The 24,650-nt window shown below is 56.0% G+C and overlaps 2 protein-coding genes across 2 annotated transcripts; both read right to left on the bottom strand.

Annotated features, from left to right (window-relative positions):
• Positions 1–2,219: 2,219 nt before the first annotated feature.
• LOC148591948 (SUN domain-containing protein 3-like) lies at positions 2,220–13,787 on the bottom strand. Its single transcript, XM_088536405.1, has 8 exons — positions 13,689–13,787; positions 5,000–5,040; positions 4,624–4,783; positions 4,155–4,239; positions 3,887–3,999; positions 3,047–3,214; positions 2,617–2,706; positions 2,220–2,372 (listed from the first exon to the last, which is right to left on the bottom strand). Exons 1-8 carry the CDS (start codon positions 13,785–13,787, stop codon positions 2,220–2,222), a joined length of 909 nt encoding a protein of 302 aa, XP_088392531.1.
• A 506-nt stretch (positions 13,788–14,293) lies between these two features.
• On the bottom strand, positions 14,294–23,983 carry LOC148591947 (SUN domain-containing protein 3-like). Its single transcript, XM_088536404.1, has 7 exons — positions 23,949–23,983; positions 16,703–16,862; positions 16,234–16,318; positions 15,966–16,078; positions 15,121–15,288; positions 14,691–14,780; positions 14,294–14,446 (listed from the first exon to the last, which is right to left on the bottom strand). Exons 1-7 carry the CDS (start codon positions 23,981–23,983, stop codon positions 14,294–14,296), a joined length of 804 nt encoding a protein of 267 aa, XP_088392530.1.
• Positions 23,984–24,650: the final 667 nt, after the last annotated feature.

Below are 24,650 nucleotides of genomic sequence, written 5' to 3'. Positions count from 1 at the left end.
CAGGGCACACAGGGACATCAATTTTTAAGGTTCTTTCCAGAGCCATGGCAGCTCTGGTTAATGACACTGCAACTCTTTTTGCAGCTTCATCCGCTTTCCAATTTCCTCTGGTTACATTGGTTTGTCCAGGCTCGTATGCCTTGCAGGGCATCACTCTTATCTTGAGGTTTATTAACAGCCTCAAGTAGCACCATTAATCTCTTTTGCTGCATTTATGGAGTATCCTTGAGAAGATAACAATCCCCTTTCCTTCCAAATTGCCCAAGTGCGTGTACTACCCCAAAGGTATATTTCAAGTCAAGATAGATATTGGTCCACTTTCCTTCTCCTAACTTCAGAGCCTGTGTTAAAGCAATAAGTTCAGCTTTCTGAGCTGATGTATTTACTGTCAATGCTTTTGCCTCTATTTCTTCTAGGGAGACAATCACACAACCGATCTTCTCTTCTGTTTTCAACCAAACAGCTTCCATCAGTCAAGAACTCCCAGGCTGGATTTTGGAAAGGAGGATCTCTCAGGTCTGAACACCCGGAGCACATGTGTCCAATACTTGCTCATGTACCCTGTAACAAGGTAACAGTAGGCTTTGTACCTTGCCACATACCCTGTTCTTTTGACAAAACATTACCAAAGAGTAGGGTGATGTTTAAAGCCTTGAGGGAGCACGATCCAGGACAGATGCATCCTGCTGTGGGCCTTTCTTATTAAAAGGAAAAAACTTACAACTGTGTTCTTCCCAAATGATACAAAAGAAAGTGTCTTTTAAATCCAATAGTATAAAAGAGGCTTTACACAATTATTGTTCTTAAGAGTAGAAGGCTTAGGTACAACTGGATATACATCAACCACTCTTTAAACGAGAGCCCTTCGAGCTCATCCTCTGATTGTCTTTGTTGTAAAGACTTTGCCCCCGGCTTTAATTCTACTCTTATTGGTGAAATACCACTGGACAGAACCCTCCAGCTAGCCTCGGCATTGTTGATCACAACCCCCAGAGCTCTGCCATCCAGCCAGTCCTTGATCCACCCACATGGACCTTGAACCAGCCAGTCCTTGAACCACACTTCTGGAGCTTCCCAGATTCCCTATAAAGATGTATGGGAGACAATGGGAATGAGGAGCTTACTTAAGACCTGCTTTACAAACACGTTCTCCTGCTTGCTTCTGTGACTTTCATCACTGCAGTCAGCAGCTACTCCAGCAATGGGCAGATCTCCTGTCCTGTCTCCCTTAAGCTTTACCTAAAGAAAGGCCAAGGAGCAATCGAGACCCCTTCCCCTCCACGGGTCCGCGGGATTTCAGGCAGCCGTCCCCCCAGCACCTCCAAATCCTCCTTCCAGATAGCGTATCGGAGGAGACCCACATGTAAAGCTGGTGACGAACAAGCCAGAGCATTGCAAATGCTGAGCGAGGGCAGTACCTGTGCAGAGGATAAAGATGTTGCTCGCAAGGGCCCTTGTCCCCGAGTCGCAAGGCAGACAAGCCGCAGCTTCTTTGCAAGCAGCCTGCATGGGGCAAGGGCTTCCCAGTGTGCTTTCTGCCAGTGGGGGGACTGCGCACGCCTGGGCTCTGCAGGCATCATGCACACAGCCAAGGGGGCTCCCAGCACTTGCCCTCACAGCCACGGTCGTAAGCTTGTTCCCAGAGGACTGGGAACTGACCTCTGTTAGCAAATGATCATGGTAGCCCAGTGCTGGGCAGAGCTGCAGCAGCTTCATGTCCCTGCTACTGCTGAGGGTAAATATGTGCTTGCTCTGCCCTCAACAACCCTAGGAAGCCAAGGCAGGGGCAGCAGTGCAGAAGCCGCAGGAATGCTGCTCTCAACAACAGCACATGGCTGTGCTCAACCACGGCACATGGCAAGCTCCAGACTCTCACACACTCTAAGTCTCTGCCCTGTTGCCTGCACCAAAGAGAAGAGCCGTCCTTCCCCTCCGGCAGACAGCTCCTTTTATCAGGAGTGGTGCAAGCGCAACTGGCTCTTAGCGGCACTGAGGTGGGAGGCAGGCTGGCTGCGCCTGCAGAGTGAAGGTGCCACATCCCTGTGCTGAGGGATCACAGGAGCTGTGGGGGATACCTTTCCAAGAGCCTCCTGCCCTCCTGCCTCTCTCTTCATGTGCTCAGCATGCGTAGCTTGTGCAGCTTGCCTCAGGAATTGAACTCCAGGGGCCATGCATAACACCAATGTGAAATGACACACGACTGACTCCTTTATTTTGGTTCACAGGACCTCTCTGCTCTCCTGGCTCAGCTGGAACCTCTGAGCTGCCATTATCCCATGAACCTGCAGTCGGTAAAGGCAGGTGTACTCGCGCTTCCCCCAGTTGCTCTGCACCTGGAATTTGATGAACTGGAAGGCTCTGGGAAGCTGCTTCTGTAAAGGAAACGTGGGGAGCCATCATTACTCACTTGTAAAGAACAAGAGCACAGCATAGTGCTGTTCTTTGCCAGAGCTAGCCCTGCTGGGAAGCAAAAAGTATCCCTGGGCCAGGAGGCAGCCACAGTTCCCAAGGCAGAGCCACCAGGCACAGGACTCTCTGGGTCACACTCTGCTGCCCAAGCCCTTGCAGACAAACTCAGCTCCCTCCTTGCGTGGTGCCCACACGCACTCACAGTACCTTGAGGTGGAAGGTCTGAACCGCCTCTTGCTCCACATCATATGCAAAAAGCCCCAGGAGCTCTTCTTCTGGCCCTTCCTCATCCACGCCCTTAAAAGCAACCGACAAGGGCAGCCGGTCACGCTCAAGCAGAGCCAAAGGAGAAGAGCCCGCTCAGTCACCATTGGGAAGCCTGCATTATGTCCCACTCCTCTAGCAATAGCTGGGAATTGTGGCTGTGCATCAGGCGCTATTTTAGCCAGTGCTCCAAGACCCCGACACCCAGAAAGCACAACGCTGGAGAGGCCAAACCGCACCGGAGCTCCCCACATGGCCCATGCAGGACACGCTGCCCTGTAGCAACAAGGCCGCCCTTCTCGGAGAGGAGGCGCCAAGACAACGAGGCCTCCCTTGGCCCTTCCCTCCCGGCAGGTGCAAAGCAGAGACTTACAAAGACGGCAAAATCTTTGGGGGCGCTGCTCACTTCCCCAGATGGAGACACCGCCTTTGAGATGTGCTCCACAGTGACAGCCACTGGCCAGATGTGCTGCGGCAGACGTATGACCACATGGCCCTCCGCTCCTTGGAAAGCCCAGCATTGACCAGGGGAGGTCTTTGGCTGCAAGCAGAAAGCAGCCTCCTTCAGAGACAAGGCCCTCCAAGACCCACAGTGGCACACTGGGGGCTGTGCAAGAAGCGCACACCTGGGTCTGGCGTGGTGCATGGAGAGGCACACAAGGAGCGCAAAGGGGAAGGAGGACACTGGCCACCTGTGCTCAGCAGACCAAAACCCTCAGTAGGAAACAACTCAGAGCGAGTGCCTTCCCAAAAGACGCTCTCATTTTGCACGCCACTGAGAGAGAGCACAGGGCTCCCTAGTGGAGACCATGCCAGAGCCTTCAAAGCCTGAGGTAGTGGCAAGGCCCATACGAGCCCCCCTCAAGGGCTCATATGAGCCACTTCCTTCAAGAGGACAGACCCCAGCAGGCCCCCCTCAACCTCCCTCTCTCAAAAAGGGGGCCCTCACGTGAAGGGAGCAAAATGCAGCTGCCAAGGACCAGGGCCCCAGAAAAATGCCACCAACACTTGTGGGCAGCTTGCTGCTGTTGGCTTCAGCCCTGTCTCCTCCCAGGCGGGAGTGCTGTGGCCAAGGGCACGTGGTGGTCAGGAAGAGGGGCAGTGCAGTAGGACTCAGTGAGCCTGGGGCTGTGAAGGGAGGTGCTTGGCCTTGGTGCCGCGGCTAGAAACAAGGAACTGCCTCGGACGTCCTGCATGCTCTCCACGCTGTTACCTGCAAAATGGTGTCCGGAGGATTGGCCAGGGTAAAGACTTGACAAAGCCAGCAAGCTCCAGAGTCTCGCCCATTGTAAGTCTCCGATGTGCGGGCTGAATCGATGGTGGCCCCTGAAATGCACATGCAAAGCAGCTGCCTAGGACACTCCAAGAACTAGGAGAAGCAGTGAGCTAGCCGGGATCTCTGAGGCTGCAAGCCCACCTACGCGTCCTTCTGGGGAGGCCCATACACCAGCCCAGTGCCCGCACACTTTCCAAAGGCCTACCTGTGCTTTTCAGAGCCCAGTCAGCCATCTCAAGATACTTGGCCCCTATGCGCTCAAGAGCTGCCCGGGTCAACGCGAGAAGGGCCTGAGGAAAACATTGCAAGGGCAGAGATGGAAATGAACACAGAGCATGAGAGCAGCTCCTCAATGGGCACGCCTGCATGAACACTAAGTGCGAGCCAAGGGCAGCCGCGCAGTGCGTCTGCCTAGGGCAGCTCCCGGTGGGGAATGGTGCCACAGCTTTTGGTGAGCGCTTTGTGACGAGTCAAGGGGGCAGGGCAGGAGAACAGCAGTCTCCAGAGCCGCAGTGCAGACCTCGCTCAGCTCCCCGCTGCCCCAAGGAGCCCTGAGAGCCACCTTTGCCACGGGCAGCAAGAGGGCACAGTCACTCTGAAAGGGCCAAGAGCAAGCAGCAGCGGGGAGCCTCCAAACGAGAGCAAGGCCTGGCATCAAATGACAGCCTCTTTACCTCTCTCTTCTCAGTGGCCATCTCCCTCTCCTCCAAGACGTCTTCCACGGAGCGCAGGATGGCCTCTTGTTCGTGCCTTATCTCTTCATGCAGGCGAGTCACCTGCTTTTCTAGAAGCTCCCGCTCTCTCGTTTTCTCCTTGAGCAACCCCAACGTGTTGCTAAAGACAAAGGGAAAGCGGGTCTTGTGCAGCAGCTGTGCAGCCCCTGCAGGCAGCTCCCCAATGCACTCGCAAGCACGCTGCCCCCTTTTGTCCCCATCCCCTTCCCTCTCTCGCATTAACAAAGGCTTCCCTTGCAGTCTGAGCACAGGCGGCAGCCTGCAGCCCTGCCTGTTTTTCCATTGAAACCGCTGCGGGCCAAGGAAGCACTCTTACCTGAGAGCTGAGAGCTCAGCTTCAGGCACGCCGGCCTTCTCCTGAAACACAAAGACCCTCCGTGAGAGCAAGTCCCACGAGCAGCGTGGGCACTTCCCACGGGAGCCTTCCCTGGGAGGCAGAGGCAGCAGGGGCTGCTGCTTTCCAGCACTCTGGAGCAAGGCAGAGCAGTGAGGCCTCTCAGCAGCCAGTGTCTTGGGGCAGCCCATTTCCTCCTGGAGCACTTGCAGGCTCCAGGAGCTAAGGCAAGAGCAAAGGCACCTCCTGCCCAAGGTCTCTCGTCTGCTGCCTATCAAGCTACAGAGCTGGCTCCAGTGGGGAGATCTTGGCCTCACAGCTCATTCAACAGCTATGCAGGCACAATGACAAGCACAAGCATCTCCACAAGTCCCTCTCCCGCGCTGATCTCTGTGAGGACAAGTCCTGCAAAGCTGCACCACATTCCGAACTTTTGTAGAGGGGGCAGGAGCTCCGCTCTTCGGCCTTCTCCACACTTTTCTTTCCCACAACAAGAGGCACGTACCAGCAGCACTCCCTCTTTGCACTTCGTCTTGGCGAGGAGCAAGCCCCAGCAGTAAACGCCAACTGCAAGCCACCATATCAAGAGTCAGTTCTACTAAGGAGGTTTCTAATGGTCCCCGCAGCCACATTTCCTCCTCCCACACCAAGGGGCGAGAGCTTGGCTTGCAGAGCTGGAGCTGCATCCAGAGCAAAAGGAGGATGTGGCCCCGACCTCTGGAGCACCCTCCGCACATAAGAGCCTGGGGAATGCAGACACATGGCAGCCACAGCCCCACACCCTAGGAAGCCCTGTGCTACTGAGGCAGAGAAAATGCACCAGCCCATGGATATTTCTGCACAAACATTCCATCCCAAGAGCTTCTGAAGCAGGGAGGCACCTCTAGCCATAATGCTCCTATGCACTCCACTCTTTCATACTGCCTGAACCCATGGAAGGCAGGAGGCAGGCTGTGCTCCCCCTAACTGACCCGCCCTGGCATTCCCAGCTTCCCATCTTGGAGATCACAGGATCTACCGCCTCTCCCTCCCCCTCAAAGCTGCCCTCCAGCATGCCTGGGCAGCTCCAAAACATGGTTGGTCAGCACTGCTCACCAGCAAACACTGGGGCCAGCAGGAGAAGGACCTTGATGAGCCTTCTGCCACCCCGAGGTGAGGAGATGCATGGCCTGCAGGAGAAGGAATGCAGGTGTTCTCCCAGCCTAAAGCTGAGCTTTGGTGTCCCGCTCTAGTGCCTGGGGGCTCCACTTCCGTCAGGTTTCCCAGTGCGGCAGGACGGAGAAGCCCCGCGGCCTTCAGGAAGCTCTGCGGTGGAGCAGCCCTCCCTGTGCGCGCTGAGGCAGATGAAGACCTCTGGCTTGCACACACACAGTCCCTGCCAGGTGTCGCGTTCTGGCCCGACACAGTGTGGCGCCCCTGGGCTCTCCCAAGGAGAACGGGCTGTGCCTGGTGCCCTGAAAGGCTCTGCTGGGCTGCCTGGCTCCCCAGGCTGGAGGGCAGTGCTGCCCACAGCCCAGTGCTCAGGAGCGCTCTGGCCCCACCAAGGACGCTGCCAGGAGGCACACAGGGCTTCTGCTCTTCTCCCTCCCTGCTCTTTGGGCCCCATTGCACCCACCGGACCAGACCGGCTGGCATCTCTGCTCTGCTCCAGGAAAGCTTCCAGCAAGAGAGAAAAGGTCGCTGATCTGCAAAGACACCAACGTCTCTTCCCAAGCACTTGCTGGCCTCTGCAAACCTGTTCACTCGCAGAGCTACAGCCCTCTGCGCACTGGCCTTTTATGTAGGGCAGCTGAGGATGAGGTCACAAGAGCCAAGTGCTGTGAGGGCAGGGGCCACCTGTGATGACCTGCGCAGAGGGGCCTTAGCGCAGAGTGAGGCCGCAGTCTGTGGCCTCTGTGTGGCTCTGCTGCAGCCTCTGCAGTCCCCTCTCAGCCTTCTCTTCTCCAGGCTGAACAGGCCCAGCCCTCTCCGTCTTTCTCTTTCCTCATAGGGCAGATGTTCCAGGCCTCTAATCATCCTTGTAGCCCTGTGCTGGACTCTCTCCAGCAGCTCCACATCCCTCTTGTCCTGTGGGGCCCAGAACTGGACACAATACTCCAGATGTGGCCTCACCAAGGCTGAGTAGAGGGGCAGGATCCCCTCCCTCGACCTGCTGGAGACGCTCTTCTTAATGCACCCCAGGATCCCATTGGCCTTCTTGGCCACAAGGGCACACTGCTGCCTCATGGTCAACTTGTCGTCCACCATGACACCCAGGTCCCTCTCTGCAGAGCTGCTCTCCAGAAAGTCAGTCCCCAGCCTGTACTGGTGTCTGGGGTTATTCCTCCCCAGGTGCAGGATCTTGCACTTGGCTTTGTTGAATTGCATGAGGTTTTTCACCGCCCAGTTGTCCAGTCTGTCCAGGTCCCTCTGGATGGCAGCGCAGCCCTCTGGGGTATCGGCTACTCCTCCCAGTTTCGTGTCATCAGCAAACTTGCTGAGGGAGCACTCTGTGCCTTCATCCAGGTCATTGATGAATAAATTGAACAGGACTGGACCAAGGACTGACCCCTGAGGGACACCGCTAGCTACAGGCCTCCAACTAGATTCTGCACTGCTGATCACCACCCTCTGAGCTCTGCCATCCAGCCAGTTCCTAATCCCCCTCACTGTGCACTCATCTATCCCACACTTCCAGAGCTTACCCAGGAGGATGTTGTGAGGGATGGTGTCAAAAGCCTTGGTGAAGTCGAGATAGACGACATCCACCGCTCTCCCCTCATCTATCCAGCTGGTCGTTACATCATAGAAGGCTATCAGATTAGTCAAGCAAGATTTCCCCTTGGTGAATCCATGCTGACTACTCTTGAGCACCTCCTTGTCCTCCATGTGCCCGGAGACAACAGCCAGTATGAGCCGTTCCATCACTTTTCCGGGGACGGAGGTGAGACTGACTGGCCTGTAGTTGCCTGGCTCCTCCTTCTTGCCTTTTTTGAAGACTGCCGTGACACTGGCCTTCTTCCAGTCTTCCGGCACCTCCCCACATCTCCAGGATCTTACAAAGATGATGGAGAGTGGCCTAGCTATGACCTCTGCCAGCTCACGCAGCACTCTGGGGTGCATCCCATCAGGGCCCATGGATTTGTGGATATCGAGGTTCCTTAGGTGCTCTCTGACCCAATCTTCCTCTACCCAGGGCAAGTCTTCCTCTCCCCCGGCTTCTTCTCTTGTCCCTAGGGCCTGGAGCTCTAAAGGGCTGCCCTTGGTAAACACCGAAGCAAAGAAGGCATTCAGCAACTCTGCTTTTTTGTGTTATTTGTAACCAGGGTGCCCATCTCGTCCACCAGCGGACCCAGCCGGCTAGGCTGGCCGCCTGTTCATGCAACCCTCCTGTGTGCTGCCCACAGGGCCCCACGCTGGCAGTGCTGCTCTGCGGCGCAGTGGGCTGAGAGGCCACAAGGTGACTCCTCTATGACCAAGGTGGTCAGGGCACACCCAGCTGGCCCAGCGTCAATGCACCTGGCAACACCCTGGCCAGGCTCTGTGGCTGTGGAGGACGAACGGAGCAATCAGCGGGCATTTCACATTGCTCAGGATGTGTTCGGCGGTGCCATTACACCCATCCCACTGCCTCTCCTGAGAGTGCGGAGCCCTCATTTGGTGCATTCCTAGGTTTGGTCCTTTAGTTTTGGGTGACATTTGGTTTAAGGAGTGTTCACTCATTCATCCCTGGCAAACACTACCCATGGAGAAGCCCTCTGCTCCTCCGGTGACTCCTTACTCCCTTCCTGAAGCATGGGCATATTTCCTCAGCCTTATATCATGTGGGACAGCCCCAGCAGAAACCTCTTGATCACTCCCTCTCTCCAGAGCCACTGGGCATCTCTAACTGAGGGCTCAGCACAAGAGAGATCTGGAACTTCTAGAGAGGGTCCAGTGCGGAGCAACAATGATGGTTTAAGGGATTGGAGCATCTGTTGTACGAGGAAAGACTACTAAGTGATCGAGGCCTGTTTACCCTCTAGAAAAGACTGAGAGGAGATCTGATCAATATGTATAAAAACCTGAGGGGAGAATGTAAAGAAGATGGGGACAAACTCTTCTCGGTGGCCAGGGACAGGACAAGGGGTAATGGATATAAATGAAAACACAGGAAGTTCCATCTCCATGTGAGGAAGAACTTCTTTCTTGGGAGGGTGTCAGAGCCCTGGAACAGGCTGCCCAGAGAGGCTGTGGAGTTTCCTTCTCTGGAGATCTTCAAACCTGCCTGGATGCCACCCTGTGCCACGTGCCCTGGGTGTCCCTGCTGGGGCAGGGGGGTTGGACTAGGTGATCTCTGGAGGTGCCTTCCAACACCAGCCATTCTGTGATTCTGTGAGGCCAGCCCTGTCCTCATGCCAGTTTACCATCTGTGCCCTTCCTCCCAGCACTGCAGAGGGAAAAGGAGGTGACTAACTGATGCACACATCCCCCAGTAGATTATGTCCACTCCATATGTGAAAGGACTCTTTAACATTCAGAAACCCACTTTGCTCATGTTTGCAAAATGATCATTGGAGCAATCGGATGAAAAAGTTTTGCACTTATACCTCCCTCAGGTGACAACCACATTCACAAGTTCCTCTAAGAATGAAACTGGACTGAGCTGGGGCAGAGGAGTTCACTTTCACAGTAAAGATTTCCAAATTCTTTTCTCTCTGCCCTGAGAGAGATAGAGAAAATGATGGAGAGAGCAACATGGTTTGCGAGTCGCTTGGTGAGCACAGCAAGGAGAGAAATGCTCTGGAGAAGCTGTGCTTTCCAAGAGGACAGCATGCACCTTGACAGCACAGAGAAGCAGTCAGGGCTCCTAAAGATGGTTCTCCTGAAAGGAGAGTCAGCTCATTCCCCAGCCTGGTCAGAAGGGGACCGTGGCTGCTCACTGCCATGAAGACAGCACCATGCAGGACACTCGGGGCTGGTGTCTTTTTTACAACTGAACACCACCAACAGGGCTGAGAGCAACCTCAGCGTGTGTCTTCAGGCCAGTTTCAGCCTACAGACAAGACTAACATCATCGTCTTGACCTTGTGAGGCTTTGTCTGACCTGCTCCTTAGAATGTGCAAGCAGAGAGACACCCCTGGACAGGGAGCTGCCTCTGTGAGGCTTCTGGAAGGCAGGAAGGAGCACACACAGGATGGGATGGGATCTATGAGCACTGGTACGTGCCTCTTGTTGTGGGAAAGAAAAGTGTGCTGAAGGCCGTAGAGCCTCCAACTCCAAATCCAGGCCTCCAACTAGACTCGGCACCACTGATCACCACCCTCTGAGCTCTGCCATCCAGCCAGTTCCTAATCCACCTCACTGTGCACTCATCTATCCCACACTTACGGAGCTTGCCCAGGAGGATGTTGTGAGGGATGGTGTCGGAAGCCTTGGTGAAGTCGAGATAGATGACACCCACCGCTCTCCCCTCATCTATCCAGCCGGTCATTCCATCATAGAAGGCTATCAGATTAGTCAAGCAAGATTTCCCCTTGGTGAATCCATGCTGACTAGTCTTGAGCACCTTCTTGTCCTCCATGTGCCCAGAGACAACAGCCAGTATGAGCCATTCCATCACTTTTCCGGGGATGGAGGTGAGGCTCACTGGATGTAGCTGCCTGTGTCCTTCTTCTTGCCTTTTTGGAAGACTGGCGTGACATTGGCCTTCTTCCAGTCCTAAGATCTCACAACCAGAGGCAGCTCTGTGGCTTGATAAGGCAGCAGACGAGAGGTCTTGGGCAGCCGACGAGAGGCCTTGGGCAGGAGGTGCCTTTGCTCTTGCCTTAGCTCCTGGAGCCTGCAAGTGCTCCAGGAGGAAATGGGCTGCCCCAAGACACTGGCTGCTGAGAGGCCTCACTCCTCTGCCCTGCTCCAAAGTGCTGGAAAGCAGCAGCCACTGCTGCCTCTGCCTCCTAGGGAAGGCTCCCGTGGGAAGTGCCCACGCTGCTCGTGGGACTTGCTCTCACGGAGGGCCTTTGTGTTGCAGGAGAAGGCCGGCGTGCCTGAAGCTGAGCTCTCAGCTCTCAGGTCAGAACGGTTTCTTTTCCTGCACCTGCGTGAATGGAAAAACAGGCAGGGCTGCAGGGTGCCACCTCTGCTCAGAGTGCAAGGGAAGCCTTTGTTAATGTGGGCACAAATATGAGGCCATCCTGCGCTCCGTGGAAGACGTCCTGGCCCCTGTAGTTCAATTCCTGAGGCAAGCTGCACAAGCTACGCATGCTGAGCACATGAAGAGAGAGGCAGGAGGGCAGCTGGTGCTCTGCAAAGCATGACTCTGCTCTTCCAGGCAGTCTGAGGGCACTTGTTCGCTTCTTTCAAGTCAGTCAGCAGCTTGTTTCAAGTGCAGCATGAGGAAGCAAAAAGCCTCTTGGAAAGGTATCCCCCACAGCTCCTGTGATCCCTCAGCACAGGGATGTGGCACCTTCACTCTGCAGGCGCAGCGAGCCTGCCTCCCGCCTCAGTGCGGCTAAGAGCCGGTTGCGCTTGCACCACTCCTGATAAAAGTTGTTGTCTGCCGGAGGGGAAGGACGGCTCTTGTCTGGCGTGCAGAGGTTTGGACACTCATTGACAGCCCCAGCTCCTCGGCAGGACACAGGGGCGGCCAAGGGTGTCACCCTCCCCATCAGCCCTGCATTGGGAGCAGCAATGGCACAAGCAAATAGAGGCCACTCACCCCATGTGTCCACTGCTCTCATGACCAGCACACCCTTAACTCTGTGTGCAGTCTCTCTGGGCAGCCCCTTCCCCAGGAAAGACCACGAGTCCTGGCCCTGGGGCACGTCAGGGGAGGTGCCGCCTACCCCGAGCTCACACACATAGGGAGAGGTTTTTCATATCTTCCCCAGCACAAGCACACCATTGCTCCTCTGCTATTATTGCAGACGTCCCTGCTCCCCAGAGCCTTTCCCACCTCTGTGTGCCCATGCTAGGCTGGCCAGCTGTTCATGCAACCCTCCTGTGTGCTGCCCACAGGGCCCCACGCTGGTAGTGCTGCTCTGCGGAGCAGTGGGCTGAGAGGCCACAAGGTGACTCCTCACTGGCCACAGTGGTCAGGGCACACAGGGACATCAATTTTTAAGGTTCTTTCCAGAGCCATGGCAGCTCTGGTTAATGACACTGCAACTCTTTTTGCAGCTTCATCCGCTTTCCAATTTCCTCTGGTTACATTGGTTTGTCCAGGCTCGTATGCCTTGCAGGGCATCACTCTTATCTTGAGGTTTATTAACAGCCTCAAGTAGCACCATTAATCTCTTTTGCTGCATTTATGGAGTATCCTTGAGAAGATAACAATCCCCTTTCCTTCCAAATTGCCCAAGTGCGTGTACTACCCCAAAGGTATATTTCAAGTCAAGATAGATATTGGTCCACTTTCCTTCTCCTAACTTCAGAGCCTGTGTTAAAGCAATAAGTTCAGCTTTCTGAGCTGATGTATTTACTGTCAATGCTTTTGCCTCTATTTCTTCTAGGGAGACAATCACACAACCGATCTTCTCTTCTGTTTTCAACCAAACAGCTTCCATCAGTCAAGAACTCCCAGGCTGGATTTTGGAAAGGAGGATCTCTCAGGTCTGAACACCCGGAGCACATGTGTCCAATACTTGCTCATGTACCCTGTAACAAGGTAACAGTAGGCTTTGTACCTTGCCACATACCCTGTTCTTTTGACAAAACATTACCAAAGAGTAGGGTGATGTTTAAAGCCTTGAGGGAGCACGATCCAGGACAGATGCATCCTGCTGTGGGCCTTTCTTATTAAAAGGAAAAAACTTACAACTGTGTTCTTCCCAAATGATACAAAAGAAAGTGTCTTTTAAATCCAATAGTATAAAAGAGGCTTTACACAATTATTGTTCTTAAGAGTAGAAGGCTTAGGTACAACTGGATATACATCAACCACTCTTTAAACGAGAGCCCTTCGAGCTCATCCTCTGATTGTCTTTGTTGTAAAGACTTTGCCCCCGGCTTTAATTCTACTCTTATTGGTGAAATACCACTGGACAGAACCCTCCAGCTAGCCTCGGCATTGTTGATCACAACCCTCAGAGCTCTGCCATCCAGCCAGTCCTTGATCCACCCACATGGACCTTGAACCAGCCAGTCCTTGAACCACACTTCTGGAGCTTCCCAGATTCCCTATAAAGATGTATGGGAGACAATGGGAATGAGGAGCTTACTTAAGACCTGCTTTACAAACACGTTCTCCTGCTTGCTTCTGTGACTTTCATCACTGCAGTCAGCAGCTACTCCAGCAATGGGCAGATCTCCTGTCCTGTCTCCCTTAAGCTTTACCTAAAGAAAGGCCAAGGAGCAATCGAGACCCCTTCCCCTCCACGGGTCCACGGGATTTCAGGCAGCCGTCCCCCCAGCACCTCCAAATCCTCCTTCCAGATAGCGTATCGGAGGAGACCCACATGTAAAGCTGGTGACGAACAAGCCAGAGCATTGCAAATGCTGAGCGAGGGCAGTACCTGTGCAGAGGATAAAGATGTTGCTCGCAAGGGCCCTTGTCCCCGAGTCGCAAGGCAGACAAGCCGCAGCTTCTTTGCAAGCAGCCTGCATGGGGCAAGGGCTTCCCAGTGTGTTTTCTGCCAGTGGGGGGACTGCGCACGCCTGGGCTCTGCAGGCATCATGCACACAGCCAAGGGGGCTCCCAGCACTTGCCCTCACAGCCACGGTCATAAGCTTGTTCCCAGAGGACTGGGAACTGACCTCTGTTAGCAAATGATCATGGTAGCCCAGTGCTGGGCAGAGCTGCAGCAGCTTCATGTCCCTGCTACTGCTGAGGGGGGTAAATATGTGCTTGCTCTGCCCTCAACAACCCTAGGAAGCCAAGGCAGGGGCAGCAGTGCAGAAGCCGCAGGAATGCTGCTCTCAACAACAGCACATGGCTGTGCTCAACCACGGCACATGGCAAGCTCCAGACTCTCACACACTCTAAGTCTCTGCCCTGTTGCCTGCACCAAAGACAAGAGCCGTCCTTCCCCTCCGGCAGACAGCTCCTTTTATCAGGAGTGGTGCAAGCGCAACTGGCTCTTAGCGGCACTGAGGTGGGAGGCAGGCTGGCTGCGCCTGCAGAGTGAAGGTGCCACATCCCTGTGCTGAGGGATCACAGGAGCTGTGGGGGATACCTTTCCAAGAGCCTCCTGCCCTCCTGCCTCTCTCTTCATGTGCTCAGCATGCGTAGCTTGTGCAGCTTGCCTCAGGAATTGAACTCCAGGGGCCACGCATAACACCAATGTGAAATGACACACGACTGACTCCTTTATTTTGGTTCACAGGACCTCTCTGCTCTCCTGGCTCAGCTGGAACCTCTGAGCTGCCATTATCCCATGAACCTGCAGTCGGTAAAGGCAGGTGTACTCGCGCTTCCCCCAGTTGCTCTGCACCTGGAATTTGATGAACTGGAAGGCTCTGGGAAGCTGCTTCTGTAAAGGAAACGTGGGGAGCCATCATTACTCACTTGTAAAGAACAAGAGCACAGCATAGTGCTGTTCTTTGCCAGAGCTAGCCCTGCTGGGAAGCAAAAAGTATCCCTGGGCCAGGAGGCAGCCACAGTTCCCAAGGCAGAGCCACCAGGCACAGGACTCTCTGGGTCACACTCTGCTGCCCAAGCCCTTGCAGACAAACTCAGCTCCCTCCTTGCGTGGTGCCCACACGCACTCACAGTACCTTGAGGTGGAAGGTCTGAACCGCCTCTTGCTCCACATCATATGCAAAAAGCCCCAGGAGCTCTTCTTCTGGCCCTTCCTCATCCACACCCTTAAAAGCAACCGACAAGGGCAGCCGGTCACGCTCAAGCAGAGCCAAAGGAGAAGAGCCCGCTCAGTCACCATTGGGAAGCCTGCATTATGTCCCACTCCTCTAGCAACAGCTGGGAATTGTGGCTGTGCATCAGGCGCTATTTTAGCCAGTGCTCCAAGACCCCGACACCCAGAAAGCACAACGCTGGAGAGGCCAAACCGCACCGGAGCTCCCCACATGGCCCATGCAGGACACGCTGCCCTGTAGCAACAAGGCCGCCCTTCTCGGAGAGGAGGCGCCAAGACAACGAGGCCTCCCTTGGCCCTTCCCTCCCGGCAGGTGCAAAGCAGAGACTTACAAAGACGGCAAAATCTTTGGGGGCGCTGCTCACTTCCCCAGATGGAGACACCGCCTTTGAGATGTGCTCCACTGTGACAGCCACTGGCCAGATGTGCTGCGGCAGACGTATGACCACATGGCCCTCCGCTCCTTGGAAAGCCCAGCATTGACCAGGGGAGGTCTTTGGCTGCAAACAGAAAGCAGCCTCCTTCAGCGACAAGGCCCTCCAAGACCCACAGTGGCACACTGGGGGCTGTGCAAGAAGCGCACACCTGGGTCTGGCGTGGTGCATGGAGAGGCACACAAGGAGCGCAAAGGGGAAGGAGGACACTGGCCACCTGTGCTCAGCAGACCAAAACCCTCAGTAGGAAACAACTCAGAGCGAGTGCCTTCCCAAAAGACGCTCTCATTTTGCACGCCACTGAGAGAGAGCACAGGGCTCCCTAGTGGAGACCACGCCAGAGCCTTCAAAGCCTGAGGTAGTGGCAAGGCCCATACGAGCCCCCCTCAAGGGCTCATATGAGCCCCCACACTTCCTTCAAGAGGACAGACCCCAGCAGGCCCTCCTCAACCTCCCTCTCTCAAAAAGGGGGCCCTCACGTGAAGGGAGCAAAATGCAGCTGCCAAGGACCAGGTCCCCAGAAAAATGCCACCAACACTTGTGGGCATCTTGCTGCTGTTGGCTTCAGCCCTGTCTCCTCCCAGGCGGGAGTGCTGTGGCCAAGGGCACGTGGTGGTCAGGAAGAGGGGCAGTGCAGTAGGACTCAGTGAGCCTGGGGCTGTGAAGGGAGGTGCTTGGCCTTGGTGCCGCGGCTAGAAACAAGGAACTGCCTCGGACGTCCTGCATGCTCTCCACGCTGTTACCTGCAAAATGGTGTCCGGAGGATTGGCCAGGGTAAAGACTTGACAAAGCCAGCAAGCTCCAGAGTCTCGCCCACTGTAAGTCTCCGATGTGCGGGCTGAATCGATGGTGGCCCCTGAAATGCACATGCAAAGCAGCTGCCTAGGACACTCCAAGAACTAGGAGAAGCAGTGAGCTAGCCGGGATCTCTGAGGCTGCAAGCCCACCTACGCGTCCTTCTGGGGAGGCCCATACACCAGCCCAGTGCCCGCACACTTTCCAAAGGCCTACCTGTGCTTTTCAGAGCCCAGTCAGCCATCTCAAGATACTTGGCCCCTATGTGCTCAAGAGCTGCCCGGGTCAAAGCGAGAAGGGCCTGACGAAAACATTGCAAGGGCAGAGATGGAAATGAACACAGAGCATGAGAGCACCTCCTCAATGGGCACGCCTGCATGAACACTAAGTGCGAGCCAAGGGCAGCCGCGCAGGGCGTCTGCCTAGGGCAGCTCCCGGTGGGGAATGGTGCCACAGCTTTTGGTGAGCGCTTTGTGACGAGTCAAGGGGGCAGGGCAGGAGAACAGCAGTCTCCAGAGCCGCAGTGCAGACCTCGCTCAGCTCCCCGCTGCCCCAAGGAGCCCTGAGAGCCACCTTTGCCACGGGCAGCAAGAGGGCACAGTCACTCTGAAAGGGCCAAGAGCAAGCAGCAGCGGGGAGCCTCCAAACGACAGCAAGGCCTGGCATCAAATGACAGCCTCTTTACCTCTCTCTTCTCAGTGGCCATCTCCCTCTCCTCCAAGACGTCTTCCACGGAGCGCAGGATGACCTCATGTTCGTGCCCTATCTCTTCATGCAGGCGAGCCACCTGCTTTTCTAGAAGTTCCCGCTCTCTCGTTTTCTCCTTGAGCAACCCCAACGTGTTGCTAAAGACAAAGGGAAAGCGGGTCTTGTGCAGCAGCTGTGCAGCCCCTGCAGGCAGCTCCCCAATGCACTCGCAAGCACGCTGCCACCTTCTTGTCCCCATCCCCTTGCCTCTCTCGCATTAACAAAGGCTTCCCTTGCACTCTGAGCACAGGCGGCAGCATGCAGCCCTGCCTGTTTCTCCATTCAAGCAGGTGCGGGCCAAGGAAGCGCTCTGACCTGAGAGCTGAGAGCTCAGCTTCAGGCACGCCGGCCTTCTCCTGCAACACAAAGGCCCTCCGTGAGAGCAAGTCCCACGAGCAGCGTGGGCACTTCCCACGGGAGCCTTCCCTGGGAGGCAGAGGCAGCAGGGGCTGCTGCTTTCCAGCACTCTGGAGCAAGGCAGAGCAGTGAGGCCTCTCAGCAGCCAGTGTCTTGGGGCAGCCCATTTCCTCCTAGAGCACTTGCAGGCTCCAGGAGCTAAGGCAAGAGCAAAGGCACCTCCTGCCCAAGGTCTCTCGTCTGCTGCCTATCAAGCTACAGAGCTGGCTCCAGTGGGGAGATCTTGGCCTCACAGCTCATTCAACAGCTATGCAGGCACAATGACAAGCACAAGCATCTCCACATGTCCCTCTCCCGCGCTGATCTCTGTGAGGACAAGTCCTGCAAAGCTGCACCACATTCCGAACTTTTGTAGAGGGGGCAGGAGCTCTGCTCTTCGGCCTTCTCCACACTTTTCTTTCCCACAACAAGAGGCACGTACCAGTAGCCCGTCCTCTTGGCACTTGGTCTTGGCGAGGAGCAAGCCCCAGCAGTAAACGCCAACTGCAAGCCACCATATCAAGAGTCACTTCTACTAAGGAGGTTTCTAATGGTCCCCGCAGCCACATTTCCTCCTCCCACACCAAGGGGCGAGAGCTTGGCTTGCAGAGCTGGAGCTGCATCCAGAGCAAAAGGAGGATGTGGCCCCGACCTCTGGAGCACCCTCCGCACATAAGAGCCTGGGGAATGCAGACACATGGCAGCCACAGCCCCACACCCTAGGAAGCCCTGTGCTACTGAGGCAGAGAAAATGCACCAGCCCATGGATATTTCTGCACAAACATTCCATCCCAAAAGTTTCTGAAGCAGGGAGGCACCTCTAGCCATAATGCTCCTATGCACTCCACTCTTTCATACTGCCTGAACCCATGGAAGGCAGGAGGCAGGCTGTGCTCCCCCTAACTGACCCGCCCTGGCATTCCCAGCTTCCCATCTTGGAGATCACAGGATCTACCGCCTCTCCCTCCCCCTCAAAGCTGCCCTCCAGCATGCCTGGGCAGCTCCAAAACATGGTTGGTCAGCACTGCTCACCAGCAAACACTGGGGCCAGCAGGAGAAGGACCTTGATGAGCCTTCTGCCACCCCGAGGTGAGGAGATGCATGGCCTGCAGGAGAAGGAATGCAGGTGTTCTCCCAGCCTAAAGCTGAGCTTTGGTGTCCCGCTCTAGTGCCTGGGGGCTCCACTTCCGTCAGGTTTCCCAGTGCGGCAGGACGGAGAAGCCCCGCGGCCTTCAGGAAGCTCTGCGGTGGAGCAGCCCTCCCTGTGCGCGCTGAGGCAGATGAAGACCTCTGGCTTGCACACACACAGTCCCTGCCAGGTGTCGCGTTCTGGCCCAACACAGTGTGGTGCCCCTGGGCTCTCCCAAGGAGAACGGGCTGTGCCTGGTGCCCTGAAAGGCTCTGCTGGGCTGCCTGGCTCCCCAGGCTGGAGGGCAGTGCTGCCCACAGCCCAGTGCTCAGGAGCGCTCTGGCCCCACCAAGGACGCTGCCAGGAGGCACACAGGGCTTCTGCTCTTCTCCCTCCCTGCTCTTTGGGCCCCATTGCACCCACCGGACCAGACCGGCTGGCATCTCTGCTCTGCTCCAGGAAAGCTTCCAGCAAGAGAGAAAAGGTCGCTGATCTGCAAAGACACCAACGTCTCTTCCCAAGCACTTGCTGGCCTCTGCAAACCTGTTCACTCGCAGAGCTACAGCCCTCTGCGCACTGGCCTTTTATGTAGGGCAGCTGAGGATGAGGTCACAAGAGCCAAGTGCTGTGAGGGCAGGGGCCACCTGTGATGACCTGCGCAGAGGGGCCTTAGCGCAGAGTGAGGCCGCAGTCTGTGGCCTCTGTGTGGCTCTGCTGCAGCCTCTGCAGTCCCCTATCAGCCTTCTCTTCTCCAGGCTGAACAGGCCCAGCCCTCTCAGTCTTTCTCTTTCCTCATAGGGCAGATGTTCCAGGCCTCTAATCATCCTTGTAGCCCTGTGCTGGACTCTCTCCAGCAGCTCCACATCCCTCTTGTCCTGTGGGGCCCAGAACTGGACACAATACTCCAGATGTGGCCTCACCAGGGCTGAGTAGAGGGGCAGGATCCCCTCCCTCGACCTGCTGGAGACGCTCTTCTTAATGCACCCCAGGATCCCATTGGCCTTCTTGGCCACAAGGGCACACTGCTGCCTCATGGTCACCTTGTCGTCCACCATGACACCCAGGTCCCTCTCTGCAGAGCTGCTCTCCAGAAAGTCAGTCCCCAGCCTGTACTGGTGTCTGGGGTTATTCCTCCCCAGGTGCAGGATCTTGCACTTGGCTTTGTTGAATTGCATGAGGTTTTTCACCGCGCACTTGTCCAGTCTGTCCAGGTGCCTCTGGATGGCAGCGCAGCCCTCTGGGGTATCGGCTACTCCTCCCAGTTCGGTATCATCAGCAAACTCGCTGAGAGAGCACTCTGTGCCTTCATCCAGGTCATTGATGAATAAATTGAACAGGACTGGACCAAGGACTGACCCCTGAGGGACACCGCTAGCTACAGGCCTCCAACTAGATTCTGCACTGCTGATCACCACCCTCTGAGCTCTGCCATCCAGCCAGTTCCTAATCCCCCTCACTGTGCACTCATCTATCCCACACTTCCAGAGCTTACCCAGGAGGATGTTGTGAGGGACGGTGTCAAAAGCCTTGGTGAAGTCGAGATAGACGACATCCACCGCTCTCCCCTCATCTATCCAGCTGGTCGTTACATCATAGAAGGCTATCAGATTAGTCAAGCAAGATTTCCCCTTGGTGAATCCATGCTGACTACTCTTGAGCACCTCCTTGTCCTCCATGTGCCCGGAGACAACAGCCAGTATGAGCCGTTCCATCACTTTTCCGGGGACGGAGGTGAGACTGACTGGCCTGTAGTTGCCTGGCTCCTCCTTCTTGCCTTTTTTGAAGACTGCTGTGACACTGGCCTTCTTCCAGTCTTCCGGCACCTCCCCACATCTCCAGGATCTTTCAAAGATGATGGAGAGTGGCCTAGCTATGACCTCTGCCAGCTCACGCAGCACTCTGGGGTGCATCCCATCAGGGCCCATGGATTTGTGGGTATCAAGGTTCCTTAGGTGCTCTCTGACCCAATCTTCCTCTACCCAGGGCAAGTCTTCCTCTCCCCCGGCTTCTTCTCTTGTCCCTAGGGCCTGGGGCTCTAAAGGGCTGCCCTTGGTAAACACCGAAGCAAAGAAGGCATTCAGCAACTCTGCTTTTTTGTGTTATTTGTAACCAGGGTGCCCATCTCGTCCACCAGCGGACCCAGCCGGCTAGGCTGGCCGCCTGTTCATGCAACCCTCCTGTGTGCTGCCCACAGGGCCCCACGCTGGCAGTGCTGCTCTGCGGTGCAGTGGGCTGAGAGGCCACAAGGTGACTCCTCACTGGCCAAGGTGGTCAGGGCACACCCAGCTGGCCCAGCGTCAATGCACCTGGCAACACCCTGGCCAGGCTCTGTGGCTGTGGAGGACGAATGGAGCAATCAGCGGGCATTTCACATTGCTCAGGATGTGTTTGGCGGTGCCATTACACCCATCCCACTGCCTCTCCTGAGAGTGCGGAGCCCTCATTTGGTGCATTCCTAGGTTTGGTCCTTTAGTTTTGGGTGACATTTGGTTTAAGGAGTGTTCACTCATTCATCCCTGGCAAACACTACCCATGGAGAAGCCCTCTGCTCCTCCGGTGACTCCTTACTCCCTTCCTGAAGCATGGGCATATTTCCTCAGCCTTATATTATGTGGGACAGCCCCAGCAGAAACCTCTTGATCACTCCCTCTCTCCAGAGCCACTGGGCATCTCTAACTGAGGGCTCAGCACAAGAGAGATCTGGAACTTCTAGAGAGGGTCCAGTGTGGAGCAACAATGATGGTTTAAGGGATTGGAGCATCTGTTGTACGAGGAAAGACTACTAAGTGATCGAGGCCTGTTTACCCTCTAGAAAAGACTGAGAGGAGATCTGATCAATATGTATAAAAACCTGAGGGGAGAATGTAAAGAAGATGGGGACAAACTCTTCTCGGTGGCCAGGGACAGGACAAGGGGTAATGGATATAAATGAAAACACAGGAAGTTCCATCTCCATGTGAGGAAGAACTTCTTTCTTGGGAGGGTGTCAGAGCCCTGGAACAGGCTGCCCAGAGAGGCTGTGGAGTTTCCTTCTCTGGAGATCTTCAAACCTGCCTGGATGCCACCCTGTGCCACGTGCCCTGGGTGTCCCTGCTGGGGCAGGGGGGTTGGACTAGGTGATCTCTGGAGGTGCCTTCCAACATCAGCCATTCTGTGATTCTGTGAGGCCAGCCCTGTCCTCATGCCAGTTTACCATCTGTGCCCTTCCTCCCAGCACTGCAGAGGGAAAAGGAGGTGACTAACTGATGCACACATCCCCCAGTAGATTATGTCCACTCCATATGTGAAAGGACTCTTTAACATTCAGAAACCCACTTTGCTCATGTTTGCAAAATGATCATTGGAGCAATCGGATGAAAAAGTTTTGCACTTATACCTCCCTCAGGTGGCAACCACATTCACAAGTTCCTCTAAGAATGAAACTGGACTGAGCTGGGGCAGAGGAGTTCAGTTTCACAGTAAAGATTTCCAAATTCTTTTCTCTCTGCCCTGAGAGAGATAGAGAAAATGATGGAGAGAGCAACATGGTTTGCGAGTCGCTTGGTGAGCACAGCAAGGAGAGAAATGCTCTGGAGAAGCTGTGCTTTCCAAGAGGACAGCATGCACCTTGACAGCACAGAGAAGCAGTCAGGGCTCCTAAAGATGGTTCTCCTGAAAGGAGAGTCAGCTCATTCCCCAGCCTGGTCAGAAGGGGACCGTGGCTGCTCACTGCCATGAAGACAGCACCATGCAGGACACTCGGGGCTGGTGTCTTTTTTGCAACTGAACACCACCAACAGGGCTGAGAGCAACCTCAGCGTGTGTCTTCAGGCCAGTTTCAGCCTACAGACAAGACTAACATCATCGTCTTGACCTTGTGAGGCTTTGTCTGACCTGCTCCTTAGAATGTGCAAGCAGAGAAACACCCCTGGACAGGGAGCTGCCTCTGTGAGGCTTCTGGAAGGCAGGAAGGAGCACACACAGGATGGGATGGGATCTATGAGCACCAACCAGGAAAATATATTGCGACAGAGAAACAGCTCTCAGCAGGGACCGCTCCAGGCAGCAGAGACGGGCGAGCCACGAGAGGGAACTTCTCCCAGGGCCATTATGGGCATATGGAGCTGAGCAAGTCCTGGTCAGTCCCTGCAGTGCCAGCAGCGCAGTTCTCCCTGCACAAACCTCCCAGTAGCAGGGGACCATCCAGAGGCATCCCCATGTTTGCACGTGCTAAGGAGCAGGCCAGAGAAACGCTGACGCAGCAGCCAAGGGGAAGCTGGTGCTATCTATGGACGAAGGGATGGATGAAGAGACCCAGCTGAACTCATGAACTTCTTTGTCCCTTGTGCTCCCTCTTCCTGGGAAATGTGCACTGGAATAAATTGCCATTGCACACACGGTGTTCTTGGCTCTTGGGGACGGGTTTCACTATTATCAGTCTCTGTCCCACTGAAGGCAGCTCTGAAGGGCAGTGGAAGGGAAGAAAAGCAGCAGGTCTTGCCGACCCCGCGGCTGCTCCCCCGCGCCCAGCACGGCCCCCACAGGGCAGCCGGGAGCACCACGGGCACCTGCGGCCGGGCCTCGCACTGCTCGGGCACATGGGGGAGCTGCCCCGAGGCGCCACCATCCCCGCGCTGCTGCCCACAACATGGCGCCCACCGCTGGCGGGGGAGGGCAGGGAGGGCAAGGGCGGGAAGGGGAGAGGCTACGCACGGCTCACACAGGGCAGTGCTGTTGCCATGGCATCGCCCTAGTGCTGCCCTCCTATTGGCCGGCAAGGGCAGGAGGGGGCCCTCAGCCAGCCAATGGGAGCGCAGCAGGTGCCCACGGCAGCCTGGGGCCCAGGGGAGTCGCCCTGTGAGGCCACCGGGCAGAGGCAGCTGGGCCCGCGGGGCGGGAGGCTCTGACACTGCTGGGGCCAGGCCCGTGCTCTGGCCTTGCCCTGAGTCTTTGGCTCCCCAAGGGTCGTTTGGCTGCACTGAGGCCAGTGGGAGGCCATGGGGACACTCAGGGAGGCTGCTCGGGGGCTGTCGCAGCCTTGGGGGAGGCTGGGGCAGTGCCAGGTGGCAGGAGCTGCATGGCTCAGCTGAGTCGCCACATTTCCTCCGAGAGGAGAGATTCCACCAGGCTTGAGGGCCTGCAGGAGGTTCTGCCCTTGCCTCCGTGGCTTGAAAGACTGGCCCCCTGCGGCCACATTCCCCTCCCTCCAGAAAGGGAGCTTTGGTGGGTAGGTGGGAAAAAGCAGGTGCCAAGCACAGGTGTCCCCAAAGATGCCACCAATGCCTGTGGGCCGATTGCCGCTACTTCAAGACAAGGAATGCTCTCCGAACATGCCCTCTTGTGGCTGTAGATGTTTGAGCCCGGTTTTTGGGAGCACAGCGCGGAGATGGCTGGGTTGCCTGATGCCATGGGCAGCGTCTTGCGGCCCCAGGGCAGGGCAGTGTCCTCTGGGCCTTGTGCTCCAGCCCCTGCCCACAGCTGCCCCGTGGCTCTGGGGTTCTCCCACTGTGCCTGGCAGCTCTGGGCAATGGCCAGGCAGGGTCTTCTCTCTGTGCAGCCGGGCTCTGCCCCAAGGGAGGCCTCTGTGCAGGCCTGAAGACCCCACGGGGGCAAGGGGCAGTATCGGGGAGACCTCGTGCTCTGGGCCTGCACGTGCTGGGGAGCTGTGGTGTTTGCTTACAGAGACTCTCTTTTCTCCTGGCTCAGCTGGTCCATCGGGGCTGACATTATGCCACAAACCTGTACTCGATAGAGGTTTGGGTGCTCCCCCAGCTTCTCCACCCTGGTTCCATTTGCTCCCTCCAAAAGAGAACGTGACATGTGCTTGAGGCTGGAGAGAGGCGCTTAGTGTCCAGGTGGAACCCAGATCGATTCCATGTTGTGAGAACTCTCAGGGTGCTCTGTCCAAGCCAGTGCCTCTGGGATTGGGAGCATGACCCCTTGTAGGACCTCTGCAGCCCAGCGGTCCCAGGCTTTTCCTGGAGCTGGCACATACGGACCCTTTCCGTTCAGTGCCTTGTTGCCAGGCCTGAGTTTTTGCCTCCTGTTTTATGCCGGACAAGGAATAGGGCACAGACACACCCTCATCTCCTCCCAGAGAGCACTCAGACACTTTCTGAAGAAGTGGCAATTCTTCAGGTGTCTTCTCACCAGTGCTCTGGACCTGCACACAGTTCCCAGTGGCTTAGTGCTCTGCTTCCAAGTCCACTCAGCTGCTCTCAGCATGCGCAAGTGACAGATGCATTAAAAGAGTAGAGCACAAGTGGTGTCTTTGAAAGCAAGTCCCTGGCACAGGCAGTGAGGGCTCAAAGGAACACATTGGAGGGGTCCAAAGGAACACAGTGGTTGCTGCCCATCGGCTGATGCTTTTCAATAATTCAGA

Source organism: Tinamus guttatus, unplaced genomic scaffold, assembly GCF_059628265.1.
Source record: "Tinamus guttatus ecotype Peru unplaced genomic scaffold, ASM5962826v1 Tinamus_guttatus_pri_ptg000665l, whole genome shotgun sequence".
In the NCBI taxonomy this organism is placed as follows: Eukaryota; Metazoa; Chordata; class Aves; order Tinamiformes; family Tinamidae; genus Tinamus; species Tinamus guttatus.
The sequence above is the reverse complement of the archived record's forward strand: the minus strand, read 5'-3'. Positions and strand labels throughout refer to the sequence as shown.

What these genes read in the sequence shown, in the direction of transcription:
- LOC148591948 (XM_088536405.1), bottom strand. Translation starts at nt 13,787, where the DNA reads ATGAAGCTGCTGCAGCTCTGCCCAGCACTGGGCTACCATGATCATTTG. An exon ending in ACAAGCTTATGACCGTGGCT is followed by an intron (nt 5,041 to 13,688) that starts GTGAGGGCAAGT and finishes TTTGTGTTTCAG; the next exon opens with GAGAAGGCCGGCGTGCCTGA. An exon ending in TTCAGACCTTCCACCTCAAG is followed by an intron (nt 2,373 to 2,616) that starts GTACTGTGAGTG and finishes TTTCCTTTACAG; the next exon opens with AAGCAGCTTCCCAGAGCCTT.
- LOC148591947 (XM_088536404.1), bottom strand. Translation starts at nt 23,983, where the DNA reads ATGGACCAGCTGAGCCAGGAGAAAAGAGAGTCTCT. An exon ending in CTCCGGACACCATTTTGCAG is followed by an intron (nt 15,289 to 15,965) that starts GTAACAGCGTGG and finishes TTCTGTTTGCAG; the next exon opens with CCAAAGACCTCCCCTGGTCA. An exon ending in CCAAAGATTTTGCCGTCTTT is followed by an intron (nt 14,781 to 15,120) that starts GTAAGTCTCTGC and finishes GTTGCTTTTAAG; the next exon opens with GGTGTGGATGAGGAAGGGCC.